This window comes from Arvicanthis niloticus, chromosome 22 (assembly GCF_011762505.2).
Source record: "Arvicanthis niloticus isolate mArvNil1 chromosome 22, mArvNil1.pat.X, whole genome shotgun sequence".
In the NCBI taxonomy this organism is placed as follows: Eukaryota; Metazoa; Chordata; class Mammalia; order Rodentia; family Muridae; genus Arvicanthis; species Arvicanthis niloticus.
This window is the reverse complement of record NC_133429.1, coordinates 38863364-38881117: the sequence shown is the minus strand read 5'-3', so window position 1 is coordinate 38881117 and position 17754 is coordinate 38863364. Positions and strand designations below refer to the sequence as shown.

Below are 17754 nucleotides of genomic sequence, written 5' to 3'. Positions count from 1 at the left end.
GTTCTGCTTTATTGCACTGGTCTGTCTAGTCATAGAGGTTTGTCTTATACATCTGTGAGTTCAAAGCCAGCCTGGCCCATATGGTGAGATCTATACCCAGCCACAGCTATACAGACCCTACCTCAAAACAAAGTCCTTATTTATTTATTTATTTATTTATTGCATCTGGCTCCAATCCCAGCACTCTAGAGGCAGAAAGATGGAGAGTCTGAGGCAGCCTGGACTCCATAGTGAGTTCCAGCCTGAGCCACATAGTTAAGTCTGTCTTAGCCTAGGGCTTCATTCATGTGAGCTACTACTCTACCAACTGGGCTACATCCTGAGCACCCTGCAGTGAAACTTGAGAGACTATGTTCCAATTTTATAGTTTTAAAAACATTTGCTCTCACCTATTTGAAACATGTCTATTAAAAAGTGGTGATAAGTCTATTTTCATAAAATTGAATAAATTTAAAATTACCTTTTCTAATCTTGGTATGAAATTTTTAAAGACTTATTTACATATTTTATGTATATGAGAGCTCTATTTGCACATGTGCCTGCATGAAAGAAGAAGGAATCAGATAGAAGAGGGCATCAGATCCCATTACAGATGGTTGTGAGCCACCATATGGTTGCTGGGAATTGAACTCAGGACTCTGGAAGATCAGTCTATGCTCTTAACTACTAAGCCAACTCTTGAGCCCTCAGTATGAATTTAATTCTGCATTTTATACTAATTCCTCATGAACTTTTTTATAAAATTCAGTTAAAAGCAGAGTCCTGTTGGAAGTGTGTCACATAGGAAGAGCAAGCCTGGAGGTGGGTGTTATACAGCACTCTCCCTACAGGAGAGAGGTAGCAGTGTCCCCAGGGACAGGCAGATTCTAGACTGGGGCAAACAAGCAAGAAGCAAAGGTGCAAACCCTACAAAGATGGGACCAAGGAAAGCTCCCAGTGGTCAGAATTGAAATCATTTCAGCAACAAAGTCATGTAAAGTTGTACTAGCAATAACTCAGGGTCAGTAGTGGTATAAATATGTGACTGAATAGAATCAAAGTGGGGAAAAGACCACTCTCCTGTGCAGAAGAATTCCAAATGATTGGTCAGTGTCACAGATAAAGCTCAGCAAAGAGACTGCCAGCCCAGCAAACTAAACAGCTAGACAACGTTCTGTCTTCAGAGAGAATTGAAACTGCCCCCCCCTTCTTTTTTGTGTGTCATCTGGAGATTGAACCCAGGATCTTCCATACAGTAGATCAGAGCTTTCTCTACCCACCCACCCCAAGTATTGCAGTTGATCTCCTGAGTGCTAGCAGCTGTACGTGTGGAATGCCTTCTACCACACCACCTTTGTCCATGCGCAGGCTAGCCTTAAGCTTAGAATTCTGCCATAGCCTCTACACTATCCTGAAGGATTGTAGGCTTGCATCACCATGCTTGGTTCCATACTATGTGGGAAAGAGTGGGGGTAGAGTTCTAGTGGAGAAATGCAGGCAAACCCCAGCCAAGTGACCAAGTGACATCAGCCACAGTCATGTCGGTGGGGTTTCAAGGGCTGTGAAGTTTTATCTCTGGTTTTCCCAGCTCCATAATCCTCGTCTGATTATAAGAAAAACATGAAACAAATTCCAGCAAAGAGCTTTATAAAGTATTTAACCTAGTATTGCTCAGAACTGGAGGAGTCACCAGAAATAAGAAACTTAGGAGAAAATGTTATAGCCAAGAGAAGGCTTAAGAGATTTTATGATTACATATAATACAAGTATGTTGGAAGACAATGAAAAAACTTATGTAAAAACTAAGTAAAGCCAAATAAGTATTTTTTTTATAAATTTTTTAAAATTGTTTTTTGTTTTTGAGACAGGATGTCACACTATAGGCTGGCCTGGAACATACTGTACTAGCTTGACCTCAAACTCATGACAGTCCTCCTGCTTCAGCCTCTTAGATGCTGAGATACAGGCTTGACCTTCCATGGTGGACATAAATGTGTATTTTAGTTGTTAATAATGTTATCCATGTTGTTCCGTTACAACAACAATAAGCCATGTAATGTGAGATGTTAGTAGTAGAGGAAGGTGGGCACAGGGTCTGTGGGGTCTCCTGCACCGTCTGTGGGGTTTCCTGCACCATCTGTGGGGTTTCCTGCACCGTCTTCTTGGTGTTTCTCTAAGTCTGAAACTTAGTAAACTAAGCCTTTTCAAGTATTTTTTTCATTCCAGAAAATATATACCTTGTACTTTTAAAAGAGCTTATATTTTAAATAATACCATGCTGTTGAGCAGCCCGTATTTTTATTTTATTTTATTGTATTTCAAAATATAATAAATGCAGTAAAGGAGTACTTTGCCCAAGGGTCCTGGGTAAATGCTTCTTGTAGAGAGTCCCTCTGAAGACATATATGGGAATGTTAGTTGTTATTTTTTTTTAAATCTTGACTCCTTTAGAACATTTCAGGTTTTTAAAAAATCTTCAGATTAGCCAAAATTCTTATAAAATATCAACTATACTTCACATTGATTTTTTTTGCCTGTTTTTATATTGAGTTTCTGTTTATGTTTAGCTTAACTTGTAAAAGAAAGCCTGCAGCATTAGTGTTATTAATGTTACCAAGTCTACTTTAGTATAAAAGCAGCACTGTTGTAATTCAGATGGAATAGTTTGGGTTTTAATCTACAGTAATGTTCTTATGCAAATTTTTTTCTTCCTAGCAATAATTTTAAAACAGCTTTAGTAATTTAAAGAGAGATACTGGTTGCACATGAGTAACGTTTATTTTTCGGAATAACCTTGCCTTAAATGTTGAATGATCTGATTCTTCTTCTGTTAATAAAGCAGATGTCATCAGAGCTCTGGTAGAGGGTATAGCACTCACTGCTTTCTAACTCGTGTGTTTTGGGGAGAGGAAGTGTTCTGAATACTTTCCTTTACCACAAGATTTTCTTAGTATTGACAAAATAAACACATTCATTTCTGGCATTTTAATTAAAGTGTGAAAACACACATGCTGCCAATTCCAGTCCTAAACAGTTTTGACCTTAATAATAGGAGTGACTTACATTCTGACAGTGACAGCCTTAGTAATCGGAGTTACTTACAGTCTTACAGTGACAGCCTTAGTAATAGGAGTGACTTACAGTCTTACAGTGACTTTACCGTAAGATTAAAGAAGGTGCGTGTGAACTTTTTATTCATTTTTTTTTTTTCAAATTTTTGAGTGAATTAGTAGAAAGAAAACGAATTGCAAGAAACTAATATTCATAAATTATTATTCATAAACTATTATTTTAGTAGTTTGTGATGTTCTAAAGTTAACATCTTTGTTTTTTTTTTTTTTTCCCTATTTGTACAAATAACAAAGTAACTATTTTCAATACACCAAAAGTTTATCACTTTGTTAGACCAGGCTGGCTTTGAACTCACAGAGACCCTCTTGCCTCTGCCTTCTGAGTATTGGGGTTAAAGATATACACCACCATACCCAGCTTGTGTTATTATCTTTAAAATAAATTTAGTTTGTTATGTGTATGTGGGGTGGGTACTTGGTGCTCACATTGGTCAGTGGGAGTTCCAGATGGTCCTGAGCCACCATGTGTGTCCTAGGGGTGGGGGCAGGGACTTACTCAGATTCTCTACGAGAGCAGCCTGTGCTCTTCACTACTGAGGGAGCTCTTGCTTTCTGAGGCTTAAAAGATGATTGTACCACTTTTCCTGTCTTCCCTTCTACCTTTCCCATGTCTTGTCCCTTCCCCCGTTTGTGGCTCCTTCTCTTTTAACCCTGTCCCTTACAAGAACAGAAGACAGACACAGACACACAAATCAACGTGTCAGTGCAGCCTGCTTGCCAGACATGCACACGTTTCTAGGGTTGAGCACTTGGTTTAAATCACAGCCAGGCCTCATTGCCAGGGAAGGAAGCCTGACTCTCCCTTTCTCAGTATTGTCTGGTGCCTGTAGCTCTTTATCTAGGGTGGGGCTCCATGAGATTTCTCCTATCTCAACTGGAATTTCAGTTATTGTTGAAATCGTCCAGGCCTTGTATAGGTAGCCATATTGTTGAGATTTCATGGATATAGTTTCCCTACCACAGCTAGAAGGCATGTTATTTTTTACTTTTAATTCAATATAGTTGATAGTGGTTGCACACGTGCGTGCGCGCGTGCAGTCAGAGGAAAATTTGCAGGCATTGGTTCTCCTATTACTGGATTTCCAGGAACAAGCATATGTGTGTGTGTGTGTGTGTGTGTGTGTGTGTGTGTGTGTGTGTGTGGTCACTTCCTTTTCACTACACATGCATTGTGTTCAGTTCTGAGTCATTCAGCAGTGGAAAGAAACCAAAGAGAAGTCACACAGAGGGCTGGAGAGATGGCTCAGTGCTTAAGGACACTGACTGCTCTTCCAGAGGTTCAATTCCCAGCAACCACATGGTGGCTCACAACCATCTATAATGGGATCTGATGCCCTCTTCTGGTGTGTCTGAAGATGGTGACAGTGTACTCACATACATAAAATAAATGTTTAAAAAAAAAATCACACAGAAGATCTGAATCAAATCAAATATCTGTGATATCCGTGGTCCAGTGAGTTATTCTTCATATTGGGGGTGCTTTAGTTTGTTTGAAACTGAGAATGTATTTTCATGTACAAAGTACGCATTTAAAGGAAGCGCAAAACCTTACTACTCAGTACACTTATATGGTAGGCATTTGTACTGAAAGGCTTTTAATTCACTTTACATCTCGCTCCCTGTTTCCCTTCCCTCCTCCGTACTCCCCTCACACAGTCCCTCCCCCAACGCCCCCTCCCCCACTCCTCTGAAAAGCAAGCACATCCGCCATAATACTTTGGCAGTGCTAACAGTCAAAACAACTAACACATAAAGTGATACAGTGGACAGCAGCGGCACACAGCTGCCATCTCAGCGCTCAGGAGCAGGACGGAGGTGCAGTCTGAGCTGAGCAGACAGTAACAGACACTACACATACTGACTTCAGAAGGAGGCCAGAGGAGCCGGCTGTGATGGAGGACCGGACGCAGGCTTTACTCCCAGCACGGGCAGGCTGCTCTACATAGTAAGTTTCAGGACAGCCATGGCTCTATAGTGAGACCTGTCTCAGAAAACAAACAAACAAAAAAGAAGACAGGGTTAATGTTTTTCAAAGACTTAAATGAGACTTAAGTCATTTGTCCTTAAAATGGACTTGAGTCATCTTTAAGTCCTTACAGGTTAGCATGCTGATTCTATAATATGTTCATCTTCAAAATGGACAAAATGTGTTTTGTTTTGTTTTGTTTTTCGAGACAGGGTTTCTCTGTGTAGCCCTGGCTGTCCTGGAACTCACTCTGTAGACCAAGCTGGCCTCGAACTCAGAAATCCGCCTGCCTCTGCCTCCCAAGTGCTGAGATTAAAGGTGTGTGCCACCACTGCCTGGCGACAAAATGTGTTTTTGTCTTGCCACTCTTATTTCTTTCAAGCTTATTTACTGACTGTAAACTTTCTCAGGGTGGAAGTGGGCAGATACTGAGAGCCCCAACAGAGAAATAAGGAAGAAAGGTTTCTCTGAGTAATTAGTTACAGCTTTGAGAAGAGATAGACCGTGGAGCAGAGCCTCCTATGTATACACACACACACCGGTGTATATACACACTGTATACACACACACACACACTGGTGTATATACACACACACTGTTATATTTGAGTCGCTGGAGAATGGAAGAAAGTGTATAGAATGGGACTTCTTAAACCTTTTGCATTCATTACCCCTTTTATGTGAGAAAGTTTCTTATAACTATAGGTATATGTTTATAAAATAAATACACAAAGGAAATAATTACTGATAATAAATCATGAAGTTTTTATTTAAAAATTTGATATATATATAGTTTTACCAAAAGCAACTTTGCATGCTTATTTCTACATAAAAAAATTAAATGTTGGGTGAATATGTCAAACCGTAGGACACAGAATATCAAACATCTTCATAGTTGGCTGATATTTGTAATAATCAGTGTTGAGAATGTTCATAGTTGGTATGAAAATGGCAGAAGTATGTTTGGAACCACTTCTGTCCTAGGCCCAAGCCAAAATTCATTGAACAACTTTTATGGCATTCAAGTGAGCAGCTCTAACAGTACTTTCTAAATCCAAGCCTTCTGAGATAGACTAATTGGATACGTATCTGTAGGGGGATGAAGGTAGGAAAGTGTTGTCTTTGTTTTCTGTAGTTAAGCCTTTCTTTATGTTTGTACAGGAGCGGATATATACAATGTAAGTGCTACAGTTCACAGCACTGAGTGTTCCCCTGCCTGAGCCAAGTGTTCCAAGCTGTCTTCACTGGTGGTGGGGCTGGAACACTGATGGTGAAGTCACACATTCCAGTGCAGTAGACCACGTCAGACACACCTCACATTTATTGTCCATTTATGTTAAATTTATTTTTGATCATTGATCATTCACAAACTTTTGACTGGGGCCGGAGAGATGGCCAGTAGTTAAGAGCACTTGCTGTCCGTGCAGAAGACCCAGGGCTCAGTTCTCTGACAGCTCACAGCTGTCTAATTTCAGTTCCATGGGATCCAATGCCCTCTTTGGCCTGAGCACCAGACACGGCTGCAGTACACGGCAGAACATACATATAAAATAAAAATAATTCTGAAAACAAAAACCGAGTGGAGAAATGTCTCAGCAGTTAAGAGCACTTGTTGCTTCTCTAGTAGACCCAGGTTTGAGTCCTCGCATCCACGGGGCAACTCACAGCTATCTGTAACTCCAATTCCAGGGAATCTGATGCCATGGTTTGGCCTCCCCAGGTCTCATGCATGCACATGATGCACAGGCATACATGTAGGCAAAACTCAGGAATATAAACTAAAAATAAAAAATGATTTTGTATAAAACATTGTATGAAATTCTCAAAGAATTAATAAAAATATATTTGAAAACTCAAAGCAAATTCCTTTTTATCATTGTCAAATTTTTTTTGAGACCTATAGTTTTTAAGAAGCCATGTTATCCAGATAAGGTAATATGTATTTCTAATTCCAGCACTAGGGAGGCTAGGATAGGGAGGCCATCAGTTTGCGGCCAGCCTGAACTAGGTGGAGGAAGCTTAGATACTATGACCCTGTAATACAGTTCCTCATCTTGTGGTGACCCCCAGCCATAAAATTATTTTATAGCTACTTCATAACTGTAATTTTGCTACTGTTATAAATTATAATTTAATATCTGATATGCAAGATATCTGATATGCAGCCCTTGTGAAAGTTCATTTGATCCCCAAAAGGGTCTCTACCTACAGGTTGAGAACCACTGTTAAGTCTAAGCCTAGACTGTCTAGCAAGGTTCCCGTCATTATAGATGGACAAGCAAGAAGCTGTGCTAAGAGACCCCTCCATCTGATATGAGCACGTACCTGGCGTGCTTGTTCTGTGTTCATGTGTTTGTAGTAGGAGATGAAACTATATTGATTATCTGTTAGTACATAATTTTGGAGATGATATTTTAAATTATCATCCTCTTAAGAACTCTGGTTAGTGTGTAGGTCGAATGGCAAGTTCTAAAAGCTCTGATAAAGTGCCTGATAGATAGAGTCTAGGTGTTCAGTGAACACCTCTCTGCTTGAGTGCGTTTGGTCCCCTTCCCTCTGTTGTAAACAAATTGATCAGACATTTCCAAAAGTACAGTGAAATCTCCTAGGACTGTAGACTAATTTATTGCTAGAATATCTTTATCCTGTGACTCTTTGGAATGTTTTTCTTACCAGTTTTTAGATCAACTAACACCATCTGGCTTGTCAGGAAGGTCTTAGGGAATAAAAGATATGGAGGGTGGGTTTAAAGGAGTCTTGCATTTCAGGACGAATCACTAAGAATACAGAAGAGTGTGCTCCAGGCTTAACCAGGACATTAGGCCTGGAGTCGTGCTAATGGCAAAGGACATACATGTGGAGGAGTGACCAGGCCAGAGTCAGAGCTCTGCAGGCTGCTGTGTCATTGTTTGGTATATTTAAAATCTAGCTGAGATATCCAGTTTAAATCAATATTTTAGGTATTTGAGTTTGTTTATGCAGTGAGTTGAACTAGTGGTGCTACCAGAAGCCTAACATTGAAAACTGTTGTCATAAAAGAGACAATGTCTCAGGGCTGGGCGTGTTCTTCAGTTAAAGTATTTGCACTCAGCACGATGATGCCCTGGGTTCAACTGCCAGAAAGAGATTAATTTTTTCTTGTTATTTCTAGGTTAAGGTAACAAACGAAGACGTCATATTTTGAAATATGATTAATCTCCTGATGCAGCGTCAGAAGCTAACAATCTTAATGGACAGATCTAGGTAAGTTGAAATTTGCCTTAAAAGAAAAGACCAGTCAGCTTAATTTTGTTGAATGCAACAATATATGTTGATTTACTGACTCCCCTATCCCCAGAAAATAAGGTCAAATGGCTTTTATTAAACAAACAGTATTTACTAATATAGGATATTCAGCCAATTTGTGAATTTTTGATCACAGACTAAAGCTCCCTCTTGCTATTAAATATACTCAGATATCTGTGTCCTGGGGGAGCGTACACCCTCACATACATGCTAAGTTCTGGTTTGAAGAAATGGGCTGATGAGCTCACATGGTTCTCTGTCCGGTGCTTGTTATACACTGTCACCACAATGGTGGCCTCCAGACATCTGTCTGCTGTTCAGAAACGCAGACTATCCAGCACGCTGCCTTTCCCTTTGCCTGGGACAGTGTGCTTCAAGAGGGCACAGAGACTGGAGTACACATTCCCCATCTTTTAGGCAATACACAGCCGTTGTAATTAGGACTTCTCAGCACCTCAGAATGTCCACATGAGAATGGACTCAGTACCAGGCAGGCACACTTCGGGGGGAGGGGCACGCAGGGCACCCAAGCCCTCAGTGCAGAACTGTTTGTACCACGGCTGGCTGCTAGTGTTTGTCAGCTGATGCTCACAAGTGCTAAGCCCCTGCCTTCATGCTGAACCCTTGTCCTTCGCCCTTCTTCTTTGCTTCTTTTGTGACCAGAACACGCTGTAATTTCTCTGTCTCCTTTACCCTTCGACCTAGATGAGTCAGTCAAGCCCTCTAACTGCTGAGTGCATAGCCTTACTCTCATCTTCTGCTGGGGTCCTCTCACCAAAAATCCTCTTGGCCGCTCACGTACTCACCCGTCTCCTCAGCTCCTCATTGCAGCCTTTGCTTGTCATTTATGAGATGGGAGATGCCGTCACCTGCAGCAGCTTCGCTGTTATCACCTGGCTGTCCTTTAGTGTGCGTACATGCGTTTTTATACATGTGTGTGCATATGTGTATGTATGCACATGCGTGTGCATGGCTGCGTGCATTTGTGCTGTACAGGTAACTGTAGGGGCCAGAAGGAGGCATCTAATCCTCTTACCTGAAGTTACCTCTCTAGTCCCTTCCAGTCTTACTTTTTCTCTTACTCCAGAGTGCAAGGCAGTTCGCCACCTCTCAGTAGGCCCCACAGTCTGGTCCCTGAACCTAACTACCTTCTTTAGGTCCTCAGCCCACCCTGTCAGTTAGTCTCTCCACACATTCTTCCCCTCCGTATGAATGTGCATACATATGTATGTGCGAGCATGAGCCCTCAGAGGTGAGAGGGCAGTGGATCCCCTGGAACTGGAGTTACATGTGATTGTGAGCCATCATCTGAGTGCTGGCAAGCAAACCTTGGTCCTTTGCAAGAATAGTCAGTGCTCTTAAATACTAAGCTGTCTCCAGGGCGGCCCTCCTTTCCTTAATAGCTTCAGTGGTCCGTGCAGTCTGACTTTCTAAGCTCCTCCCTCCCTCAAACCCATAGTTACACAGTTAGCCCTTTTGTGTGTCTTCGTTTGTAACATCAGGTTAGGATAGTCACAGCTGAGTCCATTGTCACTTCCACCAGAAGGGTCTGGGGCTGTGGACCTGGTACTGGGCACCCACACAGCGGGCCCATGCTTCGTGCCCCTTTGTACCAGTTAGTCACTCGGCGTGTCGGACTGTGTCTCTAAAGTCCTCACTTTCTTCTTTGAACCTATTGCTGCTGTGCTGTTAGGTCTTTATCTAGTTCAGTTTTCTGCTGATGCCTGAGTTTATCTCACTCAAGTGTATCCTGCAGGCAAATAAATTTTAAACACACATCTGAGTTTCTCCCTTTTGTGGTTAAAATGAATGAGTTTTAAGGAGGTTGGGGAAAGAATGCTATATAATTTTAAGGTTTTCAAATGTTTCTAACAATTACATCTTTTTTGTAAACTTAAAAATATTTTCCCATTTAATAATTTAGCCCTTCTTGGTAAAGAAACCTAACATGTGTGAAACATGCACTGTGTTAGACAGTATGCTGACGTCCTAGGCAGTGAAGAGGATAACCGGCCACTCTCCAGAGATCCTAGTGGAGGAAGTCAGTACGGACAGTAACTGTCGCAACAAACCCTGGTGAAAGGCGCTGACACTTCACTGTGGGAACATGGAGCTTATTATTTCCTCAGACTTATAGACTATTATGATTTTTCATCTTAATTATAACTGCCTGGCAGTTCACAGATGGTCTATCTAAAGTACCTACTTTGTGCTGAACACTAGGTATGCAAGGACGAGTATGGTTTGCTTCTACTGGGAAGGGGCTCATAATGGAAGGAGAGCAGTATATAGATAGTCAACCCCAGTTTCTGCTATGTACAAAGCATGGTGGATGCTTTGCTATCAGGACAGCCTGGGGAGCTTAGATGGGGATGGGTGAGAAGTCTAAAACAATTCTAAATTAGCCAAATAGGCTGGAGTCAGGAGAAGTTTAATCTTGAGAAAGGGAAGCCACAGATAGCTGTGTGGAAGAACATGAGACAGTAGGCTGATGTGGGGGAAGCATTCTGTTACTCTAACTGAGGTAAGGTAGGTAGTTTAGTCAAGGAAGAGGAGGGTTTGGTTGTTAAACCTGAAAATGGTGAAGAAGTGTCTGATGGTTTCAGTCAGATCTGTGCTTGTAACATTGTGGCTCCTGGCTCCTGTGCAGCCTCATTCCCCATGCAGCAAACAGCAAGTTCACTCCACCTCTCTCTTGTTTAGAAGACATTCTCCTGTGTTTATTTGGAATGTCCTTGAACATGTATCTCACCTCTGTAACCTTTCCTATCTGACCTTCTGTGGCAAAGAATTAAACACACAATATCAGGTTGTCCAGTCCTGTGTTTCATGCTACTGGTGGAATTCTGAGTTGACCTTTCTTACTAATGTACTGTTTAAGATTTGATATTGTATGAACTCTTTGATGTTGCCAATGAACTCTTGTCTAATAGAATATGTAAAAGGTACTACAATAAATCAGAATCAGAATACCTGATAGTTAAAAGTATAGCATTTTTTTTTTTCTTTTTTTTTGGTTTTTCGAGACAGGGTTTCTCTCTGTAGCCCTGGCTGTCCTGGAACTCAGAAATCCGCCTGCCTCTGCCTCCCAAGTGCTGGGATTAAAGGTGTGTGCCACCACTGCCCGGCTTAGCATCCTTTTCTTAAAAAATTGTTTTTTAAAACTTTTTTTTTTTTAGTCAGGATTTCACTGTGCAGCCCTGGCTGGCCTGGGACTTGCTGTGTAAATCAGGCTGGCCTCAGACTCACGGGGAGCTGCCTGTTTTGCTAGGATTAAAGTATTGTGCCACATGCCCAACTTTTTTTTTTTTTAAAGGAAGGTCATGAACTTTCTGTTTGTTTGTTTGTTTGTTTGTTTGTTTGTTTTTTGAGACAGGGTTTCTCTGTGTAGCCCTGGCTGTCCTGGAACTCACTCTGTAGACCACGCTGGCCTCGAACTCAGAAATCCGCCTGCCTCTGCCTCCCAAGTGCTGGGATTAAAGGCATGCGCCACCACCGCCCAGCATGAACTTTCTGACACACCATAAAAGATTGGTTTTTTGATTAACTGTTGAATGACTGTAAGCTAATTATTTAGATAGTGAGTGGTATAAATAAGCAGACTGTTATAAATTAAACTGGAAATGTGAGTTTCTGTGGCATGTAAAATTTACTGTTATCAAAAGCATAATTGACCAACTAGTTGAATGAAATTTCTTCCTAAACATTAACATTGTTGGGCTTTATTCTCTGCATCAACGTGTCATGCTTATACAAGATGCTTTGTAGTCTTTTCCTGTTTTGACTCTTTTGTATCCTGTGTATAATAATTTTCTCCAAATTATTTTCTGTGTAGTGCTCACATGGTCTTCTGAAGAAGCCATGGGTAGCTGTTGTAGCTGTCCAGATAAAGACACTGTCCCAGATAACCATCGGAACAAGTTTAAGGTCAGTACAACCAGCAGAATTATAAATGTCTCTCCTTCTGCCTACTTAGACATACATATTCAGACACTTGATCTATGTTGCCTTCTTTTTAATCCCCGTCTTCCCTCACAGTGTGCCTTTTCATATCTGAGTAAGCGGTGGCACTGTCTCACTAACACTGTGTCTACCCTTCGCTGCTGCAGCCAATCCCTCAGTGCTTACAGAGCAGAGAGCTGTGTTTAGTTCACACTCAAAGAGAAAACTTCAGTCAAGAACCAGTTACTAGACTAGACAGCCTCTTTGTGGGCGAGATCTCAGTAGTCTGCAAGACCAGAATCCCAAGAGACTGTGTTCTGCCAAAAGTCTCACAGGAACTGGATTGATTGCTTTTGAGGGCACACCCCCCCATAGCCTAAGGACCTCCCACTGGGCCTCAGCTCTTAAAAGTCCTACCACCTCACCAGGCAGTGGTGGCGCATGCCTTTAATCCCAGCACTTGGGAGACAGAGGCAGAGGCAGGCGGATTTCTGAGTTCGAGGCCAGCCTGGTCTACAGAGTGAGTTCCAGGACAGCCAGGACTACACAGAGAAACCCTGTCTTGAAAACAACAACAAAAAAAGTCCTACCACCTCAACACTGCCACAGGAATGACCAAGCCTCCAACACATGAGCTGTTAGGAGGACAAACCATAATAAGAATGGATTCTTTTTTAGTTTTCATTTGGTCCTTTTTGTCCGGCTAATCACATAGTTTTGGAAATAGTTGTTTTAAGTGTCATTTTACAATTTTCTTTAGACTACAAGCTTAGCACTTGTGAACTTTCTATTACTGTAACAAAAATCTTACATCAAAGAATAATTTTATTTTGCGTCAGTCTTAGAGGTTTTAGAACATGGTCCATTAGCTCACTGCTGTAGGATTCAGGTGTGATAGATAGCATATCAGGGCAGAAGTGTATTCTAGAACAGAACCATGTATGTCATGGTCAGCATATAGAAATCCTCATCACAGACATGTCCACAGTGCCTGGAAGACTTCTCTTAAGGTCTTAAGGTTTGATGCTTCGTAAGTGCTACTGCCGGTGAGCAGCCGTGCCCTCACCATCTGGAGACATCACCACACATGCTTATATCAGAGAGTCTCACTGTGTCTAAGGCTGCGTGCAGTCCCAGTCCTTCTCTTTTCTCTAGCTGGAACTGCATGCGTGTCCTACCATGTCTGGCTTGATTTCTAAGCTGCGCTGTGATTCATCCTAAGGTTGGCTCACAGTTAGCCCTCTTTCATCCTTCAGTAACTGTGCTGAAATAGGCTAACTGCTCCCAGAACTGTTTAGTGTCACTTATAATCTTGCCTCGCTGTGCTGGGAGTCCTCGCCTCTGGGCGACACGTATCTGTGTAAGTTCAACCCCTGTTACTTAACCACTTTGCTGTCTTGGGCAGTTTGTATGATTAGTAAGTCTTACCTCCACGGATGCAATGGAAGCCTGTAGTCTAGGATGTTAGGAAGATGAAATGGGGAAGGTATATGTAGATCACCTGTCCTTGTCCCAGGAATAACAATTTCTCTGTATGTTACCCTTTATTCTTAGTCTTTGGCCATTTTCTTTGTTGCAGCACAGGCAGTGGAACCCAGGGCCTCAGGCATGCTAGTCACGTTTTACCACTGAACCATACACCCAGCCTTCTGGGTATTTTCTGAAGCTCAGAGTACACTCCTCTCATTAGATGGACTTTGTGCCTGTCTTAATTTGGTCTCTTTGAAAGGCGCTTTCTTTGTTCTGTTTCAGCATCGTGCCTTCATTCTGTGTCATGCATCGTGTGAGCCACTAGATTTGCTCTGTAGAGTTAATTCTACTCAGCTCTACAAGGAGGGACCCTTGTTTTCTCCAGCCACCTTAGGCTACAGTTTCCGCCTTGTACAGGCTCTGTTGCATTCATTTGTCCACAGTCAAGCAGTCTGACTTTGTGTTTGGGTTCATTTAAGTGGGAATATAAGTTCTTTACACATGTGGACAGATATTATCTTATTGGGACATAGTCCATGCCCTTCATACACTGGTAGTGAGTGAAGTAGCAGGTGAAGGAAAGCTGACAGAATTATCAGCAGTGCACTTTTTTCTAAAAGGTAGTGAAATGTTAAGTCGCTCTCATGTCTTCTTAGGTCATTAATGTGGATGACGATGGGAATGAGCTAGGCTCTGGTGTGATGGAGCTTACAGACACGGAGCTGATTCTATACACCCGGAAACGGGACTCGGTAAAATGGCACTACCTCTGCCTACGACGATATGGCTATGACTCAAATCTATTTTCTTTTGAAAGTGGCCGAAGGTGTCAAACTGGACAAGGTAGGTAAAGCCTTTATTTTCTCCAGATGACAGTATATTTGAAGCATTGCATTTCTGGTTACTCTGCATAAAAGACTGGGCATGGAGACACATGCTTGTACACCTAGCACTTGGGAGGTAGAAGCAGGAGGATTGTTACAAATTCTACATAGCAAATTCCAGGCAAGCCAGGGTTAAAAAGGAAGACCCAAGCCAATAAATACCACAAACAAAAAAATATATATAGGATAGTTAATAAACATAAATTATGATTCATTCACCAAACATGTACTAAACACTTTTCTCTTGGTAGAAATTAAATGTTAACTGTCTTTTCGGTTCTAACTTGTTGGGCAAAGACTGTAAACAGTGGAGTGGTGCAGTCACTAAGAGCTTTACACCCTGATCCACAGGTAGCAGGTTGGGATTCCTGGCCTGCCATGGGCTTTTGAACCCTTAAAACCTACTCCCAGTGACACATGTCCTCATACGAGGCCATGCCTCCTAGTTCTGCTCTTAGGGACTAATATTGAATACATGAGCCTGTGGGAGCCGTTCTCATTCAGACTGTCACAATGCCTCTTTCACAATGTCTTCCTCTCTGAATGTTCTTACAACTTAGGAAAAGTCTTATTACCATATACTCATTATACATAAAATGGGCTTCATTGGCATTTTCACGCATCTACATAATAAAGTTTGATCACATCCACCTACCACTCTTGCTAATCCCCTTCTTTCCCCAGATAGTCCCCCCATCTACTTTCATGTCATTTGGTGTGCAGGGGCTGGGGGGAATGACAACTTAGAAATTCAATGAGTTTCATTATTTACAGGAGCATATGCAAGGGTTTGTTCAGGGATATAAGCATCTTACCAATGGCTACACCATTGATAAGTATATCTTTCTTTCCCTCATAGCCATTAACTAGTTATAAATCCTAAAGCCCCTTGAGCTCCAGCTCTTCTATCCCATGATAGGGCATGTTGACGAGCCGAATAAGTTCAGTTCTCATGTACACGGTAACAGCTCCTGTCACTCCTGGAGTCAGCGTTCCAGACCCTTGCTCTTTCTTTGAGTCTGACATTTGTCTTTCTTTCTGTACTGTTCCTTGAACCTTGGATGGGTCATTGATATATCTATATATCTATCTGTCTAACTATCTATGTCCCACAGTCATTTGCTTTTGGTCCTTTGAATGAACCTGTGCAGTTACTGACTAGTGCAAAAGGAAATTCTTTTGACTAAAGCTCCTATAGCTGTTTAAAGGCATGGTTACCATGTTTTGCTCTTGATTTATCTTTGTAGGAATTTTTGCTTTTAAATGTGCCCGTGCAGAAGAATTATTTAACATGTTGCAAGAGATTATGCAAAATAATAGTATAAATGTGGTGGAAGAGCCAGTTGTAGAAAGGAGTAGTCACCAGACAGAGTTGGAAGTCCCTAGAACACCTCGAACACCTACAAGTAAGTAGCTCTTTGTCTTTGCATGTTTGCATTTCAGATATTTATAAGATACAGGTTATGGATATTTATAACAATCAGAAATGCTGGTGAACAGCCACAAAACCCCTGCTAGCTTTAGTTAAAAACATCTTAAAAATGAAAACATTAAATATGTCACATTGTCTAGACTGTGAGTTAAAGGTAGGCGTATAGGTCAGTGTGGGAATGCTTGCCTTACCTGTGCGGGGTGGGGGAGGGGTGGGGTGCTTTCACATCAGCACTACAGAACAGTCAGATGATGAAGGCAGACCAACCACACTGACTACTTTCTGTGCTCTAGGTCTTGACAGGAAGTATCACCAACTCCCGGTGTGTGTTTGTCTCATTCATTTTTATTCTCTGCCCTATTCCATGTCCTGCCTTTCTTCTCAACAAAATAAACAAATTGCAGCTCCAGGGCTTGGTGCTCAGAACTTACCTAATGGGTATCCCCGCTACCCCTCGTTTGGAGATGCTTCATCCCACCCCTCAAGCCGGCACCCTTCTGTGGGAAGTGCTCGCTTACCTTCAGTCGGCGAAGAATCCACACACCCTTTGCTCGTGGCTGAGGAACAAGTAAGGTCTACCCCTGTGTCAGTGGAACTGATTCTGTGGGGTCAAAGTGTGCCTGTGTTAGTGCTTGAAGCTTACTCAGTGCGAATGTTAACTTAACTGTAAATGGCTTCTGCACTGACAGTTGAAGAAGTAACATACGTTTGCTAGCATGTGCTGTGACATGCACAGATGTCGGGAACTTGACTTTTCCTTTTTCTTTCTGAGTAAGGGTTTCCCTACATAGCCCTGGCTGTCCTGAAACTCATTCTGTAGACCAGGCTGGACTCACAGACCTCCTTGCCTCTGCCTCCTGGGTGCTGAGACTGAAGAGACTCTGAAGTAGTTTGTCTGTCTATAGAGAGGTATAGCTGTCGATGAGAAAGTCAGACTAACAGTAGGTTCTGAATAGAATAATGTCAATGGGCCAAGATTTTATGCTGCTTTTCATATGCTAAGTCTTTGCTACCAGCAGACTACAGATGGAAAGGTAGATTCTGCTGTTGAGGTTGTTTGGAGCTATTTGGTATTCCTCCTTAGTTCAAACGTGGAGCCAAGTGTTTGAACATTCTATATTATCAGATAAGTTTATCCTTTGTAAATTGTATGATCATTTATAATTAAGAGTTTTTTAGTGTTTTTAAAGTATAGTTCTTTGTGTTCTTTGCATATTAAGCATTTTTATATTATTTACTATAATTATATCTACTTCCGATTTGCATTTAGTTTTGAATCCTAAAATTCTTAGAGTCCTTCAGATACTTGTAGATTGTCTTCTACAATACCATCAGACCTTTCTAAGCAGTGGTGACACCTTACTAGGTGGCAGCTATTTTGCATCTGTAAATTGTATAGAACTCTTTATATAGGGGGTTTCCACTTGGCAAGTGAGATCATGAGGAGATAGTGACAGCTGCCTTTTCCTTTCGTGATTCTTGTTTCTAACCTCTGAGAACCTCGAGTGTTAGTACCTGAGAGCTGCACAAGAGAAGCCTGTTTGGTTCTGACTTCTTTGCTTTTTCTTTTCTTTCTTTCTTGTTTTGGGGCGTGGGCAGTGTCCTGTTGTATAGTCTGTGATGGGGTGGGCAGTGTCCTGTTGTATAGCCTATGATAGCTTCAAAC

At 41.7% G+C, this 17754-nt stretch overlaps 1 protein-coding gene across 2 annotated transcripts in view; it reads left to right on the top strand.

The window, feature by feature from the left end:
- The window catches only part of Frs2 (fibroblast growth factor receptor substrate 2), a 76479-nt gene that overhangs the window by 53147 nt on the left and 5578 nt on the right, over window positions 1–17754 (top strand). For both annotated transcript variants that reach the window (XM_076920294.1, XM_076920295.1), the window contains exons 3-7: window positions 8227–8318; window positions 12196–12287; window positions 14429–14615; window positions 15904–16062; window positions 16493–16656. In XM_076920294.1, the coding sequence (XP_076776409.1) occupies window positions 12222–12287; window positions 14429–14615; window positions 15904–16062; window positions 16493–16656 (576 nt within the window). In that variant the 5' untranslated portion in view covers window positions 8227–8318; window positions 12196–12221. The remainder of the gene's footprint in view (window positions 1–8226; window positions 8319–12195; window positions 12288–14428; window positions 14616–15903; window positions 16063–16492; window positions 16657–17754) is intronic.